General features: G+C 44.5%; 1 protein-coding gene across 1 annotated transcript in view; it reads right to left on the minus strand.

Moving 5' to 3' along the window:
• BMPR2 (bone morphogenetic protein receptor type 2) overlaps window positions 1–25,119 on the minus strand; it is a 346,911-nt gene that overhangs the window by 148,919 nt on the left and 172,873 nt on the right. The window contains 2 exon segments of the mRNA XM_030209147.1: window positions 919–1,098; window positions 19,065–19,235. Coding sequence (XP_030065007.1) covers window positions 919–1,098; window positions 19,065–19,235 — 351 coding nt within the window.

Genomic DNA, 25,119 nt, shown 5'->3' on the forward strand with positions numbered 1-25,119 from the left:
TTTTTTTTTCAAAATAAGATCTCCCCTAGTTTTTTTATTTCCCCATTTGTATAACCATAATGACATCTCAGAAAGAGAGGTCTTAATTTTTTAGCTATGTCAACATTATACAGCATTTTACAGTACTCTTTCAATACATTAGAGCAACAGAAATAGAAAACCTCTCACACTGGCAGCTACTGTAAGTACAACATTTCAGTTTTATAGACTGTAAATGCTTTTAATAAAATTCTATCTCCAAGCAACCCTTGACTTTTGCAAATTAAGATGCCAATGTATAAACATAAGTACATAAGTAATGCCACACTGGGAAAAGACCAAGGGTCCATCGAGCCCAGCATCCTGTCCACGACAGCGGCCAATCAAGTCCAAGGACACCTGGCGAGCTTCCCAAACGTACAACATTCTATACATGTTATTCCTGGAATTGTGGATTTTTCCCAAGTCCATTTAGTAGTGGTTTATAGACTTGTCCTTTAGGAAACCGTCTAACCCCTTTTTAAACTCTGCCAAACGAACCGCCTTCACCACGTTCTCCGGCAATGAATTCCAGAGTTTAATTACGCGTTGGGTGAAGAAAACTTTTCTCCGATTTGTTTTAAATTTACTACACTGTAGTTTCATTGCATGCCCCCTAGTCCTAGTATTTTTGGAAAGCGTGAACAGACGCTTCACATCCACCTGTTCCACTCCACTCATTATTTTATATACCTCTATCATGTCTCCCCTCAGCCGTCTCTTCTCCAAGCTGAAAAGCCCTAGCCTGCTTAGTCTTTCTTCATAGGGAAGTCGTCCCATCCCCACTATCATTTTAGATACATTTATTCGTACAAAGGTGGAACAAAGTGAAATATAAGCTTCAGTTTTTCAGATTACACAGAGCGTTGCAAGTCTCAATGATGAGAGGGTCTAACTTACTGTATGGCATGGTGGCAGTAGGATCAGGTGGTGGAAAGTTCTCAGTGAAGTTAACATTGCACATGTCAGTGCTACAGCAGCAGAAACGATACGTGCCATTCTGGATCAACGATGGGGTGTTTGTTACCACACACTCATCACTATCACACTCCAGTGGGTCTCCAACACGAGACCAGCATCCTACAAAAGAACACAGAGAAAATACCAAAACAGTAATGTAAGCAGCCAGTGAAAAAAAGGTAAAAACATCAATACTGATGGATAAGGTCACAGAAATGGAGAAACTCTAAATGTAAAACACACACACTGCACTCTGGGGCAGACATAATAACCACCAGCAAAATGGAGTCGGTTTGTTTGCATGTGTTTGCTCTGTAAAGTTCAGCTTGATGTGATTTACATTTGTCAACTTTATGACTGCTACACATAGAGGGGCATTTTCGAAAGAAACGTCTAAGTCGGAATTTGGACGTTTTACAAAGAGGTCCAAATTCGGAGGCGGGGAGAAGGTCATTTTTGAAAAAAGATGGACGTCCATCTTTCTTTTCGAAAATACCAAGGACGTCCTGTGATTTGGACGGCCTTGTTTTTGGTCCATTTTTGAAAAAGAAAAACGTCCAAATGCAAGACATCCAAAATAGAGGAGGAGTGGCTTAATGGTTAGTGCAGTAGGCTTTGATCCTGGCAACGTGGGTTCAATTCCCACTGCTGCTCCTTGAGACTTTGGGCAAGTCAAATACAGAAAGGGCATTTTTGGAAATTACATCTAAGTCTGAATTTGGATATTTTTTGTAAAATGTCCAAAATCAGAACAGAAAAGGTCATTCATTTTCTACAAAAAAAAAAAAATCTATCTTTTCCTTTTGAAAGTGCTGTTTGGAAAAATGTTTTGTGATTTGGGAGAGTAAGGGGAGGTGATCCCCGAGTCCCTCCAGTGGTCATTTGGGGCACCACTTGTGTGGAGTAGAGGAGTAGCCTAGTGGTTAGTGCAGCAGACCTTGATCCTGAGGAAGTGGGTTCAATTCCCACTGCAGCTATTCATTATAAAAACAGGTCTAGCTCAAAACGTCTAAGTTTTAGTCTTGGACGTCTTTGTGTTGTTCCATTATCGCTGAAAGACGTCCATGTCTTAGGAACGCCCAAGTCCCCCCTTGAACACACCCCTGGCCTGCCTCCTTGAGATTTGGCCGTCTTTCTGAAGGACTGCAGTTGGAGACGCCCAAAATCAGGTTTCAATTATACCAATTTGGAAGTCCCTGGGAAATGGACGCCCATGTTCCAATTTATGTTGAAAGATGGACGTCCATCTTTTTCGAAAATGAGCCTGATAGTGTCCTGTGTACGTTAAGGGCTCCTGACGAAGGCACGCTATCACTCAGCTTTGGCTTCCTCATTTTTTGTTTCCTCACTCCTTTTTGCTGGTGTTTATGTGTTCGTGAGGACTGGAGTTTCTCCTTTTTATTTATTTATATTTTATGGCACATGTAATACGCTATGCATTAGAACAGTATGCTAAACTCCCATGCACAGATTCTAACACACATTCTAAAAAAAGGGTGCCTCCCTTATTTGGCAGGCTCATCGGCAGTGTATGCGCGTTGATGTTTACTGCCCGGTTAACGCTTGAGACTTTACCGTTAAGTCAATGGGTGGCAGTGAGGTCTCAGGCCCAAAATGGACACGTGCCAATTTTTATTTTGCTGCATGTCCTTTTTCAGCCAAAAGATAAAAAAAAGGTCTTTTTTGCAGGTGCGCTGAAAAATGGACCTGCAGGCGTCCAATACATGTGTCTACACCAGCGCAGGCCATTTTTCAGTGCACATTAGTAACCTTAATGCCATGTTAGCACTTGCCCTCTACCTCATTTTTTGCAATTGGAAAGGGAAATGGGACTTGATATACCATCTTTCTGAGGTTTTTGCCAGGGCCAGGGTTTTTTTTTTTTTTTTTTTTTTTTTCATGACAGAACTAGTTCATTTATTTAAACAGATGATCATTTACAGATGTGTTGAAGCTTTTGTCATTTTGCCCAAAGGCAAAAAGATTTCTACAATCATCAAGGTGCAGGACATAGTCCCGCTCCCAGGAAGAATTCAAAAAATCTGAGGCAGCAGCAATACACTTCTGTGTTAACACAGAGCCCTTCCCTTGACCTTCCCTCTTCCACAAAGGATGAGACCAGCAGAATCCCAAAGGCCACCAGTGAGAGTTAGATCCTGCCAACCTCCTTCAGCTTAGTCACCAGATCTAAGGGCGCCCTGCCTCGCCTCCGCCCCCTCACCGCTGTCGCCCCCATCACTCCCCCCACCGCAGCAGTCCCCGGTCTCACCTGCAATCAAAGCGGCAGTCGCAGATCTCCTCTCTTTTGGCCTTCCCTCCCTGTGTCCCGCCCTTGTCTGATGTAACTTCCAGTTTCTGCAAGGGTGGGACACAGGGAGGGAAGGCCAGAAGAGGAGAACTGCGACTGCTGCTTCAAATGCAGGGGGCCCGGAGCCAAGGAGGCAGGCAGGTGAGACCGGGGACTGCAGCGCCAGCAGCCTGACACCGGCACCGGGCCCCCCCTGGAGGCCTGAGCCTGGGGAATTTTGTCCCCCCTGCCCCCTCTCTCGGCGGCCCTGGTTTTTGCAACTACATTCAAAGCGGTTTACATATATTCAGGTACTTATTTTGTACCAGGGGCAATGGAGAGTTAAGTGACTTGCCCAGAGTCACAAGTAGCTGCAGTGGGAATTGAGCTCAGTTCCCCAAGATCAAAGTCCACTGCACTAACCACCAGGCTACTCCTCCACTCAAGTTAAATTTCACAGAATGGTGGAGTTATATTTGTGTAATCAAACAATATGAAGCATCTATAGCCCTAAAACATCACAATCTATCATCCCATTTAAAATTCTGTGCGCTGTTGGATACTTACTGTTCACATATTATGAACAATTGACACTGAAAATGAAGGTTATATTCTTCTTTTCTCCTTTTACCTTTATCTGTTCCTCTGTTTTGAACACATACCCTTGACCCTTTCTAAAAAATGCATATGTGTAAATGTGCTGCTATATACTAACACTTAACTGATTTGAAACCTCTCTATTGTTTATTAAAAACATTTTCTACAAAGAAATAGAAAAAGAAAGGAAACCAATTCTGAGAGCTCCTTCCTCCTACAGTAGCAAATTCTGCAGACAGGTCGAGAAAAACAATTACACAATCATGACGTTTATGTAAACTCCTACTTAAAAAAAAAAATCAAACATGAAGAAGTGCAATCTATGTGCTGTGTCCAGCTCAGGAGCCAGACTTACCTGCAAGCAGAACGTAGTATTCATCAAGAAAGTCATTCAGTTGATAAGCGACAACCTATTTAATCAAATTCCCTACAAATGCCAGGTACGATATTGTTCTATATCCCATCTGCAGAAATACGTCCGAGAACATTAAAAAAGCTATTCATACTTATTGTAGCTCTAGTATTGACTTTCCTAGGCAAACTCTATGCTATTGAACAGATGGGGTTGTAAGGCAGTTGGCATGCCAGAGAGCACATGGTTCTGGTGTTACAGACAAATCATTCACCCTCCATTATCATGACTTGAAAGACTAGATCTAGGATATGCCTAGCCGTGTGAGTTATCTGAACATTTCTAAGAAAGGTCCATGGCTGATAATGTTGAAATGAAATAGTTGACTCTCTTGTTCTGGATTTTCATTTACGTAGACATTGAAATCCCCACAATTATAAGGCTGAGGAAGAACTAGCAGAGTATCAAATCAGCCTAATGTTTCTCTGTTGCACTGGACTCTTGATTGAATAGATTGCAAAACATTTTTGCTTCCCAATCTTTATGAACATGCATTGAAAACCCCAAATTTGGTGGTATTAAATACTGAACTACTGATATAGTACATAAGTACATAAGTAGTGCCATACTGGGAAAGACCAAAGGTCCATCTAGCCCAGCATCCTGTCACCGACAGTGGCCAATCCAGGTCAAGGGCACCTGGCACGCTCCCCAAATGTAAAAACATTCCAGACAAGTTATACCTAAAAATGCGGAATTGGATAAATGAAAGCAGCCCCTCTTTCACTTTAAAAGAGTTTGGCTAGTCCAAAAAAACCTGAGAAGAATAGAGCTGTTCATCCAGCCAGGTCTGTTATGGATAAATGTTTTTAATCAAGAAAATTTTCCCTTAATTGATCTGGCATCTAGAAGCATCAGATTCTGTGAAATCCTAGAAACTTTCCTAGAAGTTTTAAAATACATCAAAACTATTTCAGGAACAGGTTGAATTCTACTAAATATACTAGGAGTTTGATCTAAGCTTACACTGACTGAAATAAGTTTTTCCTTGTGGAAAATGAGCCAGCAAGCCGTGATATGTTTGTTTATTGTAGCCCCTGACGCAGCCCTTCATTGGGCGAAACACGGCCTGTGTCGGGCAATTGTCTCATATACGGTATCTTCAATCAAATATTTTCGATGTCATACTGATCTGCTGGCTCATTTTCCACGTTGGATTTTGCAGATCGTTTGCCTTGCTGTTTTCTGGGACCCTCATAAGTTTTTCCTTTACAGAGTTTTTCTGCTTCAGTCTCAAAACACATTTGGGCCAATATTCAAAGGAGTATTGCGTTGACTACTGGGTTGCCAATGTATAACTCTCAAAATCTGCAGACAAGCAGGAAAAAGCCTCTACATAGATCCAAAAGACAACAGTAGAGGGTAGCAGACTGACTTCCACACGGGGAGTGTCATACAAATGGTTGCCTATTAAGGCACCAAGAAAAGACCCGGCACAAGGCCAGGTTTCGGCGTGATGCCCACCTACCTCAGGGGTTGTATACAGTGTTCTCTGAGTCTGCAAAGATACATGCTGTGCTTTGGATAAAGGGGCTATATATGAGCCAAATTGAGCATCGTCAGCCATAGATAATCACCAAAATACCACTGGAGCGAGTCTTTGGTGCTTATTGATGGCTGTTGGTGCTCAATTTGGCTCATATATAGCCATTATACCTGACGCACAACATGTATCTTTGCAGACTCTGAAAGTACTGTATACGACCCCTGAGGCAGGTGGGCATCACCGCCAAAACACAGCCTTGTGTTGGGTCTTTTGTTGGTGCCTTAATAAAGAACCGTTTGTATGACACTCCCCATGTGGAAGACAGTAAGAGGCATATTTTCAAAGCACTTAGCCTCCCAAAGTTCCATAGAAACCTATGGAACTTAGCCTCCCAAAGTGCTTTGAAAATATGCCTCAGTGTGTTACCCTCTACTCTCCTGTTCTCAATGTATAACTCCCACCATCTGGATATTTGGAAAGTTATCCTGCCACTTAAATCACTAGCCCACCTGTTTACTAAGCCGCGTTAGCAGCTGCTGTGCATTAATGCCGACACAGCCCATTCACTTTGAATGGGCTGTTTCGGCATTGTCGCGCAACTTACTAAAGAAGGGGGTAAATGGACTGGATAAAAAGAAGCTGGTCAGAGGAGGAATGGAGGAAGAACTGGAACTATCTGAATAGTGATGATATTATCTCTGTCTGGATAGATTCAGGCCTGTTTAATAGCTGACATAAATTTATCCACATAGTGCTGGAGTGGTCATGCTCAGCAGAGGAGGAGTGGCTGGTTCAAATCCCACTGCTGCTCCTTGTGATCTTGGGCAAGTCACTTAACCCTCCATTGCCTCAGGTACAAACTTAAATTGTGAGCTCTCCTGGGACAGAGAAATATCCGGAGTACCTGAATGTAACTCACCTTGAGCTACTACTGAAAAAAGTATGAGCAAAATCTAAATAAATAAATGTATATTCAGCACCATTACTTTATCTGAGTATCAATGCTGAATATATGGAACAAGATAAGCACTGGCTCTAACACCTAACTGATTCAAATGAGTAAAATCCAGCTATTATGAGCACCAACGATAAAGCTCTGATCTGATCCCACGAATTAAGACTTCTTTTATGATCCCCTACATGTAAACAGGTGAAGGTAGTTGTCTCGTGTAACCCAGCAGCGAGTACAACATTGTAAGAGTGGTAGAGCTGCAGAATGTCAACAAAGACACTGAGGTTGGTGAGAGAGAAATGTAAAAGTGGAGAATGAGTATCAGCGATTCTGATGCAGGTGGTCTCTAAAACAGTGTTAGCACTGGAAGATAAATTAAACAAGCTGCAGTTGGGTGCTGAAGGAAATCTGGGAGAAATTTGACTTGCATGCACGGCAAACTGAAGAGGCAGAGCAAAGGCTCTCGGCGCAGGACACACTGACGCACCTGGTAAAGCAGGCTGCACAGCTACAGACAGAAAATGTCAGGCTCATCGAGCACCTTGAGGATCAAAAAAAATCATAGCAGGCTCAACAATATTCAACTAATTGGCCTGCTTTAGATAGTTAAGGACCTGGAATTGGTGGCTATATTTGTGAAATTAAGAGTGGTTAGTGAGCAGGCCACTGTCATGTGTGAGTGTGTGCATCAGCTGGGCCTGCAATGGGAGCAGGATGTTAGACTGTGATCTGTTATGACAAGAATTTTTAAATTGAGCAGATAAGGAGTGCATTATGAGGGTTTACTTGAGGATGAGAGAACTGGAATGTGATGCTAAATAAAACTATTGATGTTCAATGATGATTCAGCTCAAGTCATGATGAACAGCAAGAAAATCGTGCCAATATGTGCTGAGCTCCATTGGCAGAAGCTGGTGTTTACCTTGCTGCTCCCTGCCAAGCTTCATGTGTGCCACAATGGAGGAGTTGTGTGTTTTCAGAACGAGAAGGAAGCCCGGCAATTCCTGGACCAGCTCAAGCATTAGATAGTGGAAGATTTATCTGTGCGAAGAGGCCAATAGCATAAGGTAGTGCAGCAAGGAGGGTTTGCACCCTTTGCAATAAAAAAAAGGATGCTACTGTTTGTTGAAATTTGAGTACTGTTATGATCATGTTCTAGAGACGTTGTTATTTTTGGACAGTGAAAAAGATGGAATTGGCAACAAGAGTCCTTGCACTGCCTTGAATGGACTTGATGGTGAAGGCAACATGTATGACCAAGGGATAAGGGCATAAAGGGCCATGATCGGGGGACTGGAGAACCCATGGTGTTAAAGGGATGGCTTCAGTGCTACTGTTAGTCACTGCTGATAAATTGTGAGGGCAGCCCTAATACCCCAGCAGTGTGGAGTGGCAAGCAACATAGTGCCTCATGTCTCCTTTATCATTAGACCATGTCTCAGCCAGATATTTAAGATAAATGCCCCCCTCCCCCCCAATATCCTCTTTTCAATTTGTACCAAGTCAATACTTTATTTAGCCTCTTTGGAATCTGCAAGAACAATTTGTCCAGCCCTGAGAAAGAACATCCCTGAGGCCGTAGGCAAAGCTTCTCTTGGGCTTATGTTTAATTTTGCAGCTATAGATAGAAATGAGAATTTGGTTCATTCCAGCATTGTTTAATATGTTCAAAAGTAGGAAACACTCCATCCTCCCAATGCCTTAGATATTGCCCTAATCACCCCCATGTCTACAGTTTTGGATGCCCTATCCCAGGTATAAATTCCAGGTTATTCAGCAGCAAAATGAAAGTGTAATTTCTGAGACTGCACATTACCCCTCTCCATATCCACCATACCTTCCTCAAGGAGGCAAGGAACTTAAATTTCTCTCCTGAGCTGCCTCCCTGCCACTTTGTCATTTATATGAAAGCAGAAGGGCATAAGGGCTAGACCAGGTTTGGAAGATACTCACAAGAGAGAGTTCTGTTTGATCCATAAATAATTTATGCACCCATTGCATTAGAGTAATTACATTATATTGCCAGAAATCTGGTAAACGTAGCCCTCCTTTACCTCAACTGTGTGTCAGTTTCCCATATCCTATTCTAGGCTGTTTTGCTCTCCTCATAAAAGTACTAGTAACACTCTTATAAAAGGTCTCCTCCCTCCTTTTTGACCCATATAGGCAACATCTGAAGGGGACAGAACAATTTTGGCAACATCACCATTTTGACCAAAGCTACCCAGCCAGAGACAAGGGAGGTCCTTCCATTTATTGGACAACTTTAGAATGTCCATTAATTTATCAATAACATTTCTCTGATACACCCTGCCAGACTCTGCACTTAGATGTTTCCCTAGGTATTTAAGTCCCCCCTCCACCCATTTTAAGGGAAAATCCTATGCTATCTGTAAAACACATGGATGAGACACTGTTAGAAGCTGACTTTCCAAAGTTTATACGTAAACCAGATAAAAGCCCAAATTGCTGGATCATTCCAATTAATATCAGCATTGTGTGGCTGGCCATTTTTTTCAAATTTGAACTCCTAAGAGTCCAACATTCTACGAAGTGTTTATTGGAAGAAAGCAACAAGATTTTGGATATTACCAGTAATATTTTAGACGTAGCTTTATATCAACATACATCTAATCAAAGACTCCTGAGGAAGGCCTTGTTAGGCCAAAACACGACTCGTGTTGAGTCTCTGGATGTTTCAACAGAGGTGTTATTTTGGACATTGTCTGCTGCCCTTTCCTTTGTCACCCTTGTTGTGACTGCTTCTTCTGTGCATCTACAAGGGTTACTGTTCTTTTTTTCTGTCGTGGCCTCTTTGACATAAATCAATTATCAGCAAACATTCTAATACAGTGCTCCGTGGTACCCACTACAATTCTCTGTATTGCTGAGTCCTATCTGATTTTGGCAGCTAGTGGTTACAGAGATAGAATAAACATGAGGGGTGATTAGGGACACCCTTGTCTCATACCCCTTTCTAATTGAAGTGATGAAGTGGGTGTCTTATTCACCAGTAACTGTACAGTATTCTAACCCATTCATGAAAAAGCCCCACTTACTCAAGTATCCAAAAAAGGTATCTCCATGTAATCTTATCAAAAGCCTTTTTAGCATCAAGGCTATGATTGCTTCGTCCTTGATGACTCTCCCCTCCTGCCGTGCTGTTTACTGCTTTCATAATGGACGCCTACCTCCCCAAGACAAACCCAATCTGATCTTTGTGAACTAATGGTGGGATAACTTTGCTAAGCTGCTTAGTCAAAATGGCCATTATGATTTTCATATATTGGTTTAATAGTGAAATAGGACAGTAACCAACAAGCTCTAAGTCTCTCCCAGGTTTAGGAAACAGCATGGCATATGCATGGCTCTGGGCTAGATCAAGTATCATTTTAGCCAAGACATCCCCACACACACTGCCGCCAGTGAAGGCCCTATCTTCTCCTTCAGCTTTTATAAAATTCCAAACGAAGTCCATCTGGTCCCAGTAACTTTGCAAGTTTTAAATTTTTAATAGTACTTTGGATTTTCATCACTGAAATCGGTGTGTTAACAACTCTCAGGTAAGTACGAATTTTTGAAAAATCTGTACTGCTCTGCTATGTGATAAGGCCTCTTACTGTAAAGATCTTTGTAAAATTTTACAAATTGGTCCTGAATCTAACTGTCCCTTGTAAATATAGCTCCTCCTAGTCCCCTTATTTTAGTTATGTGAAAATGTTTGTGAGGTGGGTGCACTAAATTTGCCAACAGTTTACCCACTTGATGTCCTCATTGATGGGAACTGTATTTATATAGGTTAATATTTACCTGGGCTCTTTCATGTGGAGGGGCATTTTCGATATGACACCCTAGAGGGCACTGCAGTGGACTTCAAAAACATGCTCCCAGATACACATCTCACCGTTGCTCCCTTAATTTGTCTGCTGAGCCCCCCCAAAACCCACTACCCCTAACTGTGTACCACTACAATAGCCCTTATGGGTGAGGGGGGAACCTACTGTATATGTGGGTACAGTGGGTTTCTGGTGAGTTTTGAAAGGCTCACAGCTTCCACCACAAATGTGACAGGTAGAGGGAGATAGGAACCAGAGTTCCCCACGCCATGATGCACTGCACTAACCACTACACTACTCCAGGGACCTGCATGCTGCTCTATCAGACCTGGCTCTAACATCTGAGGCTGTCATAGAGGCTGGGAATTTTTATTCACATTTTTGGGGGGTGGGAGAGGGTCAGTGACCACTGGGGAGGTATTGGGGGGTTACTCCTGATTCCCTCCAATGGTCATCTGATCATTTAGGGCACCCTTTTGTGCCTTCTTCATTATAAAAACAGGTTTAGCTCAAAACATCATAGTTTTAGTACTGGACGGTTTTGTTTTGTTCCATTATGGCTGTAAAACGTCCAAGTCTTAGGAACACCAAAATCCCGCCTTTAACACCCCCCCCCCCCCCCCCGACATGCCCCTCTTGTGTTTTGAATGCACTTCTGATGAACTTCATAGAAAAACGTATAAAAATTGGTTTTGAAAACATTGATTTGGACGTTTTTGTAAGAAAAATGTCCAAATGCTGCTTTATGCCACTTTTTAGACGTTTTTCTCTTTCGAAAGTGAGCTCCTTAGTAACTCATCTAGTTTCCACCTTACTGACATATACTTCCGGACCTCCTCTTGCTCAGTGCATATATGGCATCTGTATTGTTGTAGTTTCTTTATCAGAAGTAATAAAGGCTGGTCTTGTTTTTATCTCTTCCCTTCGACGAACACTGTGATCTTGCCCCTCCAGATGATTTTTGAAGTCTCCCTGAAACCAAAAGGTAATTGAACAGAAAAGTCCCACGGGACAAGCAATGATACACAAAAAAGTGGGAACAGAGGAAGGCTTGACAAACCGAGGAACAAAACAATTAAAATGTATTACTTAAAATATGTATAAAAATAGCATAAAACAAATACACAAAAGGAATGATATATGTACAATAAAATGAATATTAATGCATATAAAAATGTCAAAACTCAAGATTCTATGCACAATAACATAAATATACTGAGTCCAATAATGTATATTAAAACTGATATCAAAGCTCAAGTCTCCCAGCAGACAGTGTCACTGACTCCTGAGACAGCAATATCCAATTCATACTCCCACCATGCTTGTTGTAGGTATTCCCGGAAAGGTACAGTTTTGGGTTCATTTTCCACAACTTATCTCCTTGTTCCATTTGCCATTCCATGGTAGCCCAAACTGCCGAATGGTCTGAGAGTATTTCCTCCTTAGAACATTTTGACCCCACAAAATGATAACTGTGAGAAAGAAAGGTGAAGATCTGAGTAAAAGATAAACTCCTGATCTGCAGGGTGCAAGGTGCACCATATATCTATTAGACTCAGTTCACTCATTATGATATTCACTCCCCTGCTTGAATCTTGTTTCTTCCTTGCCCATTGTGGTTTACAGTCCATGTTTAGATCACTAGTGGTATCAAAGTCCTCTGCTAGAATAATGGGATGATCATCTAATCCAGTCAATTTGGCTAAAACCTCAGAGAAGGTCATGTGGCTGTAAGTGTTAGGTGCATAAACATTACATGGTGCCACCTTCTTCCCCTACACCATCTCCAACAGAAGCACACATCTGCCCTGAGTATCTTGAATGATTTTTTGTGTGTTTCCAGAACCATCCTCTTGTGTAGTAATATTTTATTTATTTGTTACATGTGTACCCCACATTTTCCCACCTATTTGCAGGCTCAATGTGGCTTACATAGTACCGTAAAGGCGTTTACCAGTCGGTTGATAACAAATACAAGGTTGTATTGCGGTCGAATGAGGTAGGTGTGTGTCAGGCACCGTGAAGGTCGAAGGGAATGAAGATTGTATACTGCCATTCCCCTCTGCCGTCCATTCTAAGAGGGAAAGACTACCTCTCTGACCCATTTCCTTTGCAGTTTTTCATGTTCTCCTATAATCGAGTCTCCTGCAAAAATGCAATGTCCACCCTTTCACTTTTCAAAGAAGTAAGCAATTTGGTAAGTTTAATGAAGAAGTAGATCCCTGCTACATTTAGAGATAATACTTTTGTTAGTCAATCCCCTTCTTCCATTCTTGCATACCTCCTGCATCTATCTGCTACAAGCCTCTTCTGCCAGATCTCCCAGCTGAACTCCACAGGATAATGGTTGTTGAGGAATGAACCGGGGTGTCCACCCCAGCAACCATCCTTCTTACTCTCTCCCTTCATCACCCCTAACCTCCATCTCTAGCCCCTCCAACAGACAGTTTGCATTCTCTAAGTTCCCCACTCTCCAACACTTACGCAGCTCATCCAATTTGCTTTGATGACAGTCATACATCCCAGATCCATCTCAACCATAACCAAATCTTCCCTCGAATCCCTCCTTCTCTCCCACCATTCCCAACATCTAAATTAACAAAAACATCATGCATAGGCCCTCCCCCACACCAAACCCCTCTCTCTTGTACAGTTTTGTGAAGGGAACTGTCCAGTCATCAGCTGTCAGCCTATTTTGCAATATAGATGATCTATTGTGCATGGTGGAGTATGCACTCCTATAACCGACTAATTCATTGTACAGTCAGAGTTCAGAAGTACACAACAATGTTGGTCCAAACAGCCAGCCAGCCAGTAGGCATTAATCTCTGAAGACCACATCTATGATCCCCTGCATCATATATCAATTGTGAACTGTTTTGGAGGCTAGAGATACTCTGACATGAAACAAAACCACTCCTGACCCCAGGTGCCTCTTATCTGTTAAACTTTTAGGAAAGGCAATAACAAACATTTGAACCTCCCCCTCCCCCCCCCCCCCCCCCCCCCCCAGTTGTTCAGGGCATATACTGTAACATCCAGCCCTCTCCCAGAGCAGTTTTATGTCTTAGTCCTCTCCAACATTCTCTGCCCCCACACTGCATAGTAGTTCCAGTTTCAGTCAAGACAGACTACCGATAAAGCCTTTCGCTCCTCAACTGTGGCATAAGTTGTTATTGATGTGCCTTGGTGATGTGCACTTTCTTGGGGAACTGCACAGTAAATTTAATACTTCTGTTGTGAAATTCCATGCAGTAGTGCACAAGTGCTCTCCTGCTTGATGTAGCTCCAGTACAATAATCATTAAAAAGAAGGATCCTTGAGCTCTTGTACTCTAACTGATGCGAACTGCTGTATACTAGCATGATTGTCTTCTTCTCTACAAAATGTAAGATATAGGCTAGTACCGGCCATGGGCTGTCACCAACCTCTCTCCAGGGGCCCACCTGGCACACGCGCTCTACCTTTATGCCCTCAGGCCTACCTTATTGGAGAACCAGAACTCAACAAAATCCAAAAGTTCCTTTACTTGAACACTTTCAGTGAGGCCCATCATCCACAAGTTATTGGAACTCCCTCTACTCTCTTGATTCTCCAGTTTCTTCTTGATGCCCTTGCACTGTTCTTTAAGCTCCTGTATCTACAACTCCAGTACCCCAGTTCTATCTTCCTGCTGTTCTTCACCTGTAACAGCCTGTTCACTTGCCCCTTCAGGTCTTCCTTGATGTCATATATTGAGGCCTGGCGCTCAGCAAGCTTGTCATTCAACACTACAGATAAGTTACAGGTAAGCTTTCATACTGCTTCCTCTTGCAGTGTAAAGATAGGTGACATGGTCTCAGAAGCCATCTTGGTAGGCTCTGTCCTGCTCTTCTCCTTGGCTGGCCACAATGTCCAGATAGGCATGTTGAGCGAAAAATGCACCAACTTGTGCCTTTGCCTCTGGCTAGAGGATACCAAAGGTGTTTATCCACTCTAAGTTTTGTTTTTATGTAAAAATGTAAGTAGTTTGAGATCTGAGGGCAGAGCCAGAGTCAGGAGCTGCTGCTCAGGTAGACATCACATGATCCTGCAACCTCTCCAATCTTATTACTATTCTTCTCCCTCTTCTTCCTTTCTCATGTTACCTATGGAATGTCTACTTTGTCTCCAACAAGCCTGCCTACATTCACAAGCTCTTTATTTCTCATACTCTGCATTTTCTTGCTCTAATTGAGACTTGGCTTTTCCCTGAAGAATCCACTTCAATTGCTGCCCTCTGTCACATTTCAGATTTATTTAATGTACTGCAAATAAAATTAGCTAAGCAGTGTACAGAAACCTAAATTAAAATCAGTTATGAAAAGGGAACTGGGAAACAAACACGAGGGTGCCTAAGTTACAACAATGATAAATATAAAACTAAAATAGTAAGATACTATAATTATCTTTATTAATCTATGACACAAATAGGGAAGAGGGTTGTTTAAAAAAGAAAAAAGCTAAGACAGTAGGCTGTAAAGTCTTGTTGCAAGGGGCAATGAAGTTCATTTAGATGCAGAGGGAAATGTTTTTGTTAAAAGCCTGGATCTATGTGGAGGTGATGACAGGCTGCTACTCTCCCTTTCTTTTTTTTCTTTATTAATTTATTGAGATTTATTAACCATCTTTATGAAGAGATTCACCCAAGGTGGTGTACAGCAGGTATCTCTCCACCACTGTTTCATCTCTCCTCTCATCCACTATGTTATCCATGTCTGTCAATGAGGCAGTCTCTTCTTATAACACTATATTCTTCCCTGCTTTGCCCACTCTTGTTTATTCCATTATATGTGGCATACCAAACACTAGCCTTGGCTAACCTCCAGAATCTGCTACCTAGGTTACTGTGCCTGCTCTGCAGAATGGCTTTGGCTAAAATCCATATAAAAGCCTACCTTATTATCTTTCTCCGACATAGTTTAGACTCTCTCAAAGATGGTGGTTGTTTGATTCACCAGTATTTAAATAAAGCACATGACCCAGGGAAAGCTATCACTGCTCTAACACTAGCATGGGGAGGGATCAGCTCAAATTAAGGACACTCAGTCTATTTCTAAATTTAAACCCGCCGGAGACACAATGTTAAGAACATAAATCCACTGTTGATCCTTATAATTCAGCAGATTCTTAGTGTCACCTCCCTCCCACCCCATCTCTATTCTATCTAATATTCTCCAGCACATATCACTAATATTATGCCCTTTGTCTAGCCAGTGAGAAACTAAAGGTGCTGTTCTGACATGCTTTAAGATCCTAGATTTGTGTTCTGTAAGTCTTGTTTCACTGGTCTGGATGTTCTCTCAACATAAAGTAGGTCACAAGGACATTGAATCACACATACCACATTACATGTATCGCAAATGGTATTAGATCTCAAATTGATGGGATGAATTAAACCTGGAGCCCTCGACTGAATCCCCACTATCGTGAGTTGGCACCATTGGCAGTGTCCACATTCTTTATGTCTAACCAAAATGTCATAATTGATTTGGTAATCTAAATGTTTATAGGACAAAAACTCACCAATGGTGTGACCTCTAAAATAGGCAACCATAGGGTATTCAGCAAAACAGTCATAAACAGAGAGCACTGTCCAATGTTTAAAATTCAAAGAAACAATCTCTGAAACAAAGGACATTTGTCTTCATCTGCTTTAGCTTTATATTATAACAGAAGCTCTCAATCAGCAAATTCTGCCCACAATTAGGCTTTTCTTAAAATAGTATAAGGATACCCTCTCTTAGTAAAATGCTGAAAGAGATCCTGCACTTGCTGCTTAAATTCAGCCATGGTAGAGCAATTTCTGCGTATTTGCAAAAACTGACTTGTTGGTAAACCTGAGTGCAGCTCCTCTCTCCCCTGCCCACCTCCATCCATCCATATCAAGCAATTCTCCTCCCTCCCCTCCCCTCCATGTCCAGCAATTTCTCCTCTCTCCCTGAGCCCTGCCGTCCCATCCATGTCCATCGATGCTCCTCTCTCCCCTGCACACCTCCATCCATCCACATCAAGCAATTCTCCTCCCTCCCCTCCCCTCCATGTCCAGCAATTTCTCCTCTCTCCCTGGGACCTGCCCTTCCATCCATGTCCATCGATCAATGCTTCTCTCTCCCCTGCTCTCCCGCTCCCATGTCCACCTGCCCGCCCTCTTCTCTGGTTTAAATCTTGTATTTAAACTTACCTCCGTCACAGCAGCTGCGCAGCATCAGTGAAAGCACTGCCTGATGTCTCTAGCCTTCCCTTCGCTCGTTCATTCCCTCGGTGTCCTGCCTTCTTCTGACATCATTTCCTTGCGAGGGTGGGACACAGAGGGAATGAATGAGTGAAGGGAAGGCTAGAGACGACGGGCAGCGCTTTCACTGATGCTGCGCAGCTGCTGCGATGTCGGAGGTAAAATTAAATACAAAATTTAAATCCCCCAGGGCGTCGCGGGTACCGGCGCAGGAAACTAAGGGCTGGGCTGCTGTCAGGGTCCGGGAGCTGAGGTAAGCGGCGGCGGTGCCCTCCAGAGGTCAGCGCCCCCCTGCCAATGCCTGGGTGGGTGAAAATATTGGGGGTGCTCGAGCACCCACAACACCCATGGAGTCGGCGCCTATGCACCAATCTACTACGTTTCTTTGAAGGGGTGAATAAGCATGTGGATAAAGGTGAGCCGGTTGATATTGTGTATCTAGATTTTCAGAAGGCGTTTGACAAAGTACCTCATGAAAGACTCCAGAGGAAATTAGAGAGTCATGGGATAGGAGGTAGTGTCCTATTGTGGATTAAAAACTGGTAAGATAGAAAACAGAGAGTAGGGTTAAATGGTCACTATTCTCAATGGAGAAGGGTAGATAGTGGGGTTCCCCAGGGATCTGTGCTAGGACCGCTGCTTTTTAACATATTTATAAATGACCTAGAGATGGGAGTAACTAGTGAGGTAATTAAATTGGTTGATGACACAAAGTTACTCAAAGTCATTAAATCGCAAGAGGATTGTGAAAAATTGCAAGAGGGCCATACGAGACTGGGAGGCTGGGCATCCAAATGGCAGCTGACTTTTAATGTAGCGCCCAGGGACATCAGGCACTAGAAGCATTGCTAACATAGAAGGCCCTATGAGTTAAAAGTAGCAATTTATACTTACATCTAAAATGAATCAGAAGCTAATGTTTCAAACTGGGAGGGTGGGGAATAAAGTTTATAAATAACTACATTTAAAACAGTGAAATATATTATACCATGGATGGAAGGAAAGACAGGAGATAGTTCATTGCAATGGTTGCATCCATCTATGTCAAGTTGGGCAAAACCATCCCCACTCCCCCCCCCCCCCCCCCCCCCAGCTTAATACTCCATGATGATCCTCTGTTGAAATAATGGTGGTGCTCTTTATCAGCACACATCTGCCACCTGCCCTGGGCTTCTAATGTGGCCCCCAGGCTCAACGTTTTGCCCATCCCTGCCACCTCCCCCCCCTTTTTTTATTTAACTGATACTTCCTCTTTTCTAGTCAATTGAAACCAGGGCAAGATGGTCTTGTGAGCTTCCATTACAACTACCTGGAGATTGTTTTCTTCCTATTTTTATAGACCCACCTTTCTATTACTCTTAGTATTGTCATTGCAGCAATAATCCTGAGGCTGGGAGCTATACATAAGTGTTCTTTTTTGAACACTTTATCAGAGGCTCTAAATCTGGCCATCAGGCTTTGCCTTTAGCAATGTCCACAACTCTCTTCACCTGGCTCTGAACACCAGAGTGGAGAAAACCTGATCTATGAATCAAACTAGAGGATTCTCTGCTACTGGGCAGAGTACAGTGGGTGCTACATGATACATGTGTAGTAATAATAATAATAATAAATAGCAAGCAAGAAGAATTCAGAGCTGTCTGCAAACTGGGATGCTATTGCAGGAACCCAATGGAAGAGAACAAATGTTAGGCGATTACTGTGATTTGTTAAGTAAAATCTGACTAGCATAATTAGATCAGGTAGCCATGCTGCAAGTTAACAGATTGACTGCAATATATTTACTGATATATTAAAACATGGTAATGATATTATTAGTGGTCTGACATGATGTAATCAGGAACTGATACTGTTCAGTGTAGGCGTCAGGACATCACCAAACACATCTTCCTCCACACCATCTGACAATGTCTTTGCTTTAGGCTGCCATCTTGTTTATGGTTGGTTGATGTGTTCCTCCTTTCTGACAACTAATGGGCAACTGAGTTTAGAAATAAAATAATTCTAATCTGCAAACACTGAATTGTGTCTGTAATAGAAATAATAAATGCAATCATTGATGCATTAGTTTGGTTGGTGCCCTTAAGTGAAAACGTCAGTGTATCAGCATCTTATTCAATGGCTTTCAAAAGTTGACTATGGATTTCTCAGTAATTCTAGAAAGCTGATTATTTTGCTGCTAAAACATATTAGAAACATATTTTGAACATATTGGAGACAGAAAAAGTAAGTAACAGTTAAAAGGAGAAGACATGTTACTTGCCTTGTTTGACAAGATTTATTTCTCCTTCTCGAGTTTTCTCCCATAGTCCAAAGCAGCTCCCCTTCAAACATTCAATTGTACCATTCTCCTGAGAGATTCGGCTCTCACTAATTCCATTGTCCTGTTGTAATGGATCCTTAAATGCACATATTCGTTCATCACTTTGGGCCGCTAAAAAGAGAAAATAAGGAAACAAAGATCAATTTGTAGTTTCTATAAAAGTGATATCGAAAGACAATTGCCAACAACATATATGGCTAGAATGCATAAGTTTCAAATAATTTCTACCAGCATCAATATGAATTTCTTCTTTTTTTTACATTCATGTGTTCCAGAAAGATATTGTCCTGTCCTTCACTACAGGATGAAACATTGTAAAGCTTCAATATGGTAAAATTATGTCTTACCTGGTAATTTTCTTTCCTGTAGTCCCAAGGATCAGTCCAGACAACTGGGTTATGTCCTTCATTGACCAGCAGGTGAAGATAGAGAGCACTCTTAAGCTGTGCTATATGTAGCCTTGTACATCCAGAGTGAGCCAGTATTCGCTAGCTAAGCAGTAGGAAAGAGACTGAGACACATAGAAAGAAACTCTAGCCTCTTTTTGAAACCACATGAAGAAATCAACCCCAACTGTGCCTTGAACCAAACACACCAGACTGCATATAAAAGGACAGCCGAGCACCAAGAGGGGTGGGCTCTGGACTGATCCTTGGGATTAAAGGAAAGAAAATTAACAGGTAAGACCTAAGACATAATTTTCTCTTCCATCAACAAGGATCAGTCCAGACAATTGGGATGTAGAAGGCAATACTCACAGAGGGCGGGGATCGGCTCACTGCAAAAGATAGAACCTGAGCCCCAAAGGCAACCTCCACCTTAACCGCCATGTCCACCCTATAATGCTTATAAAAGGTAGAAGATGACGCCCCCGTAGCAGATCAACAAATTTCCCCTGGACCTCCGCCAGAGAGGTAGAAAGAGGCCAAGTGGAATGCGCCATAGGATGGAGCAGCGTTTGTTTGTCCAACAACAGGTAAACCACTGAAATAGCGTCCTTTACCCAGCTGACCACCATCGCCTTAGACACCTGGAGCCCCTTCCTGGGCCCCGAAAACAGAACAAAGAGATGATCTAACCGATGGAAGTCATTGGTAACCTTGACATAGCGCAACAGTGCACACTGGATATCCAATAAATGCAAAGCCGCATATTCCGAGATGTAATCTTCTCTCCGGAACGAAGGAAGCAAGGAAGTAAAACAATCTGATTAAGGTGGAAGGCTGAAACCACCTTGGTAGCAAGGAAGGAACTGGAGAGACTGACACTCCGAACTGCGAAAACCGCAGAAAAGGATCCCGGAAAGGAGGAGAGGGCCACAAGGAGCACTGTCTTCAAGGTAAGATCTTTAAGTGTGGCCTGAGTGAGAGGCTCAAATGGGGCCCACTGGAGTGCACAAAGTACAAGTCTGATATCCCACGAGGGACAAACGGACCACAGATGAGTGCGAAGATGCGAGACCCCCCTCTGCAAAAAACGGACCACATCCAGATGGGCCGCAAAAGACGTGCACCGAATTTGACCCCAATAGCAGGCCAAGGCCACCACCTGAACCTTCAGGGTGAGAGCCAGGCCTTGTTGCAGCCTGTCCTGCAGAAAGGCCAAAATGTGTCCCAAAGAAGCCTGAAGTGGGGCAACACCCTGTTGGGCCACCCAGGCCTCAAACATCCGCAACACTGTTGCATAGGCTGTAGAAGTGGAGAACTTCCGGGACTGAAGCAAGGCTACTATGACCCCATCAGAATAGCCTTTCTTCTTCAGCCGTGACCTTTCAAGAGCCAGGCCATTAAGACCAAAGGGGGAGGGATCTTCCATGAGGATCGGACCTTGATGAAGAAGGTCCCTCCAAAGTGGAAGGAGCATCAGAGTGTCCACCTGAACCCAGATCAGATCTGCATACAAAGGATGCCTGGGCCAGTCCGGCGCCACCAGGACGATTCAACTCAGATGAGCTGCAATCTGCCATAACACCCTGCTCACCATCAGCCCGGGAGGAAAGACGTACAGGAGGCTCTCAACCAGCCATGGCTGGATGAGGGCAACAATCCCTAGGGAACCTATCTCCCTCCTGTGCACTGGACCAAGAAGCTATCAGATCATGTTTGGGCACTCCTCATCGGCCCACAATTAGGTCGAAGACCTCCCAAGCTAGCTACCATTTTCCCAGGATGAGGAAGACCCTGCTGAAATAATCGGCCTCTGTATTGAGAACCCCCATGATGTGAGTGACTGACAGAAGGAGAACATGAGTGTCTGCCCAAACAAACAGGAGACGGGCCTCCCGGGCAAGAATGCCACTTTGGGTTCTCCCCTGCTGATTGGCATAAGCCACCACTGTCATGCTGTCTGAGAAGATCCGCACAGGCTGCCCCTGGATGAGAATACCTGATGGCCCTGAGCTCCAGCCAGTTGATCAACCAAGAGGCCTCCTCTGAAGACTACCAATCTTGGGCTGTGTGGTTGAGATAATGGGTCCCTCAGCCAGACAGGTTCACGTCCAGTGTTATCACACACCAGACCTGTGTAGCGAGCAGAAGATCTGCTTGGAGATTCCAAGGTGAGAGCCACCACATCATGCTTGCTCGGGCCTGGATCGACCAGGGAATCTGAGCCTCATAATTCTCCGAGAACGGAGACCAATGGCTCATGAGTGATGCCTGAAGCAGCTGCATATGAAAATGAGCCCACAGCACCATATGAGGTGGTTGCCATGGAACCCAAAACCTGAACATAGTACCAGGTCCTGGGGCTCCTGATGGATAACAGGTTCTCTATCTGCTGATGAATAGCTGAAGAGGAGGGGGCAGAAAAACCCGAGTCATCCGAGTGTCGAAACACACTCCCAAATACTCCAAGGACTGGGTTGGAGTCAGGTGACTCTTGTTGAAATTGACCACCCACCTCAGCTCAGACAGAAGGAAAACCACCCAGGAGTATGCCTCCTCGCTGTCCTGCCGGGAAGGAACCCACACGAGCCAGTCATCCAAATAAGGATGAACCTGTATGCCCTGCTTTCACAAATGAGTGGCCACCACCACCATAACCTTGGAAAATGTCCTGGGTGCCATGACCAGCCCAAAGGGTATTGCTTTGAACTGGAAGTGGCAGGCGAGTATTGCACAGCAGAGAAACCACCGGTGTGGAGGCCAAACGTGAATGTGAAAGCAAGTCTCCTAGACATCAGAAACTCAACCAGCTGCACCGAGGCAATGACTAACTGCAGAGTCTCATGCAGTAATTATCACAGTCTGTCCCTGGCTGTCCCGAGCGACCTGGGAACAGCCGTTGGTTGTGAGCCCTTGTGCAGATCCTAGAGCAGAGGTACCAGGCCCGAAGGCGTGGGATCAGTTCTAGAATAGGCAGTCGGAAAGCCCAGTGCTTCACCTGCGGTAGCTGCCATTCCCAGGAGGTTGAGCCCCTGGGTGCAGGTGGCCGGCAGGACCTCCGGAGGATCTAGGCAGGAAGGACTACCAGGAATTGTACCAGTCTTAGAAAGCAGGGTAGCAAGGCAGACAGCCACAGCAGGCAGGGTAAGGCCCAAGCAGAGGTCCAGGCAGTCAGCAAACAGGAAGCAAGATCAGGTCCAGGTAGAGGTCTAACAGGCAGCAATCAAGAAGCAAGGTCAGGATCAAGCAGAGGTCTGGCTAGGCAGTAACAACAATAGGAAATGCACCAGTGCAACCAAAAAAGTAGTGGCTGAGGCAAAGACACACTGGAGGATTCCTTCCTTAAGAGATGAAGGCGTCTGACATCAAGGAGGACCGTGCCCCTCCTGCACGCACCGTAACCAGAAGGCGTGCTGGGATGATACGCAACAGCCCAAGGATGCACTGAAATTACACACCAGGAACGGGCGGAACTAAACGCGTAGCGTCCAGCTTAGGGTTACCATATGGCTCCAGAAAAAAGAGGATAGATTGAGCCAATCCGGCTTTACTTCCATTGAAACCAATGGAAATAAAACCCAGACTGGCTTAATCTGTCCTCCTTTTTCTGGAGCCATATGGTAACCCTAGTCCAGCATGTCAGAGTCAGGAAAACCAGACGCCCCATGTCAAATTCCGGGTATGTGACAAAAATGCTGAACTTTGAGCACCCTGCTGACCCCCTTCAGATCCAAAACTGGGAAGGAGTATCCACCCTTCTTTGGGACCACAAAGTAAATGGAATATCTTCCAGTGTCTCATTCCGACAGGGGAACTGGCTCAATGGCCTCCTACGATGGGGCAGCAGAATTCAAGCTTGTACCCCCCCCCCCTGCACAATGTTCGAGAACCCACTGATCCGCGGTGATTCTGGCCCACTCCTCGAAGAACAGGGAAAGCCTTCCCCTGATGGTACCTGGAGAGGAGTGGGTCTGCAACTCGTCATTGTGAGGCAAGGGAGGAGGAGGAGATGGGCCTCGTGCCAGTTGGGCCCAACTTCTTGGATCCTCAAAAGGAAGGTTAGTTCTGTGGAAAATGCTGCCTCTGGGCTGCCTGACCCTTCCCAGGCCAGTAGTGATTAGCCTCTCGCAGCCAAACCTGTGTGGACTGGAACTGCGCCTTACACCTAGCACTGGACCTTAGAATCACACAAATCCTTAACCAGCCTGCCAGGTCCTCACCAAACAGCAACTTTCCAGTAAAAGGGAACCTAGCCAGGTGTGAGTTGGAAGCCTCATCCACAGGCCAATTCCGCAACCAGAGCCAGATCCACGCCAAAACAGCCGTCATCTGAGGCCAGAAGCAGATCATACAGAGCGTCAGCCATGTAAGACAATCCCGCCTCCAAAGCTGGTGAAGCTGACTGGGATTCTGGCTCCATAAGCTGCTGCAACCACGACAGGGACACCCGAGCAGCGTAGAATGCACAGACTGCAGTCTGGAGGCTAAGAGTGGAAACCTGAAAAGCAAGCTTCAAGGCTACTTTGATCTTGCAATCGTGCACATCCTTCAGAGCCTTAACACCCTCCACAGGGATGGTGGTCTTCTTTGTGAGAGCTGTAATCAGGACATCGACCCTGGGTTGGCCAAACCATTCCAGCTTCGCTGGAAGAATGGGGTAAAGGCGTGACACGATCCTGTCCCCTTTCAGGCCAGAGTCCAGGGATTTCCACTTCGCCTGAATCAACTCATCCGTGGCCTCATGGACATGAAATGACTTTGGAGGCCTCTTGGTCTCAGACATAACGGAAGGAGTCACTGGACGGTCCTGCCCTCCAGGGGAGTAATATGAAGCACCTCAAGTGCCTGAGTGATCGAAGAAGAAAGTTCCTCCTTGCAAACAACCTGGCAGCCGAGGGGTCATCCTCATCAGCCCCAGGGCACTCATGCTCCTCTAGAAACATGGGTTCCTCCCCAACGGACCCCACGGACATGGCTGCCTCAGAGAGCAGAGGAGAGAAGGAGGAATCTACTTCCTTTTCCTGGAAAACCTCCAGCCTGTGCTTCTTTGCCTCTGGCGCAGCAGCCAACCCCCCCAGGGGTGAGCCTCGGCATGCTGTCCTTTAAGAAGAAACGCCTGGTGCATTAAAAATACAAACTCAGTTGAAAAGGGAAGTGCGGGGGCTGAACCCCACCCCAAACAGAGGGAGCGCTGTAGAAGCCAAATCGGGCAGGAAAGCATCAGAGAGCTGCAGAGAGAAAACCACGGTAGCATTCAAAATGGCTGTGGTCACACCATGCGAAGGTACTCCCGCAGTAGAACAGCCCACCAAAACCTCCGTGTTCAACTCCCACTCCCGCTGGGCCTCAAAACTTGCCTCCAAACCCGCAAAAGGCTGACCCTGTGCCCCTCCCGAAGTTACACTTCCAAGACGCTGTTCTCTGGCTCCCACACTGAGAACAGTGCTTTATATACTGTGCAGCCATGCAACCAGTTTAAGGGACCCCACAGCGGTACTCATACTGCCCAAACTGTCCCCCATCAGTAACGCTGGGCCCGAGGAACAGAGACTCCCCTCAGCAGCAGGAAAACACAGCCGTGAGCTTACTTTTTTTTTTTAATCAAGAGG

The sequence above is a fragment of the Microcaecilia unicolor genome, chromosome 7, assembly GCF_901765095.1.
Source record: "Microcaecilia unicolor chromosome 7, aMicUni1.1, whole genome shotgun sequence".
NCBI classification, from domain to species: domain Eukaryota; kingdom Metazoa; phylum Chordata; class Amphibia; order Gymnophiona; family Siphonopidae; genus Microcaecilia; species Microcaecilia unicolor.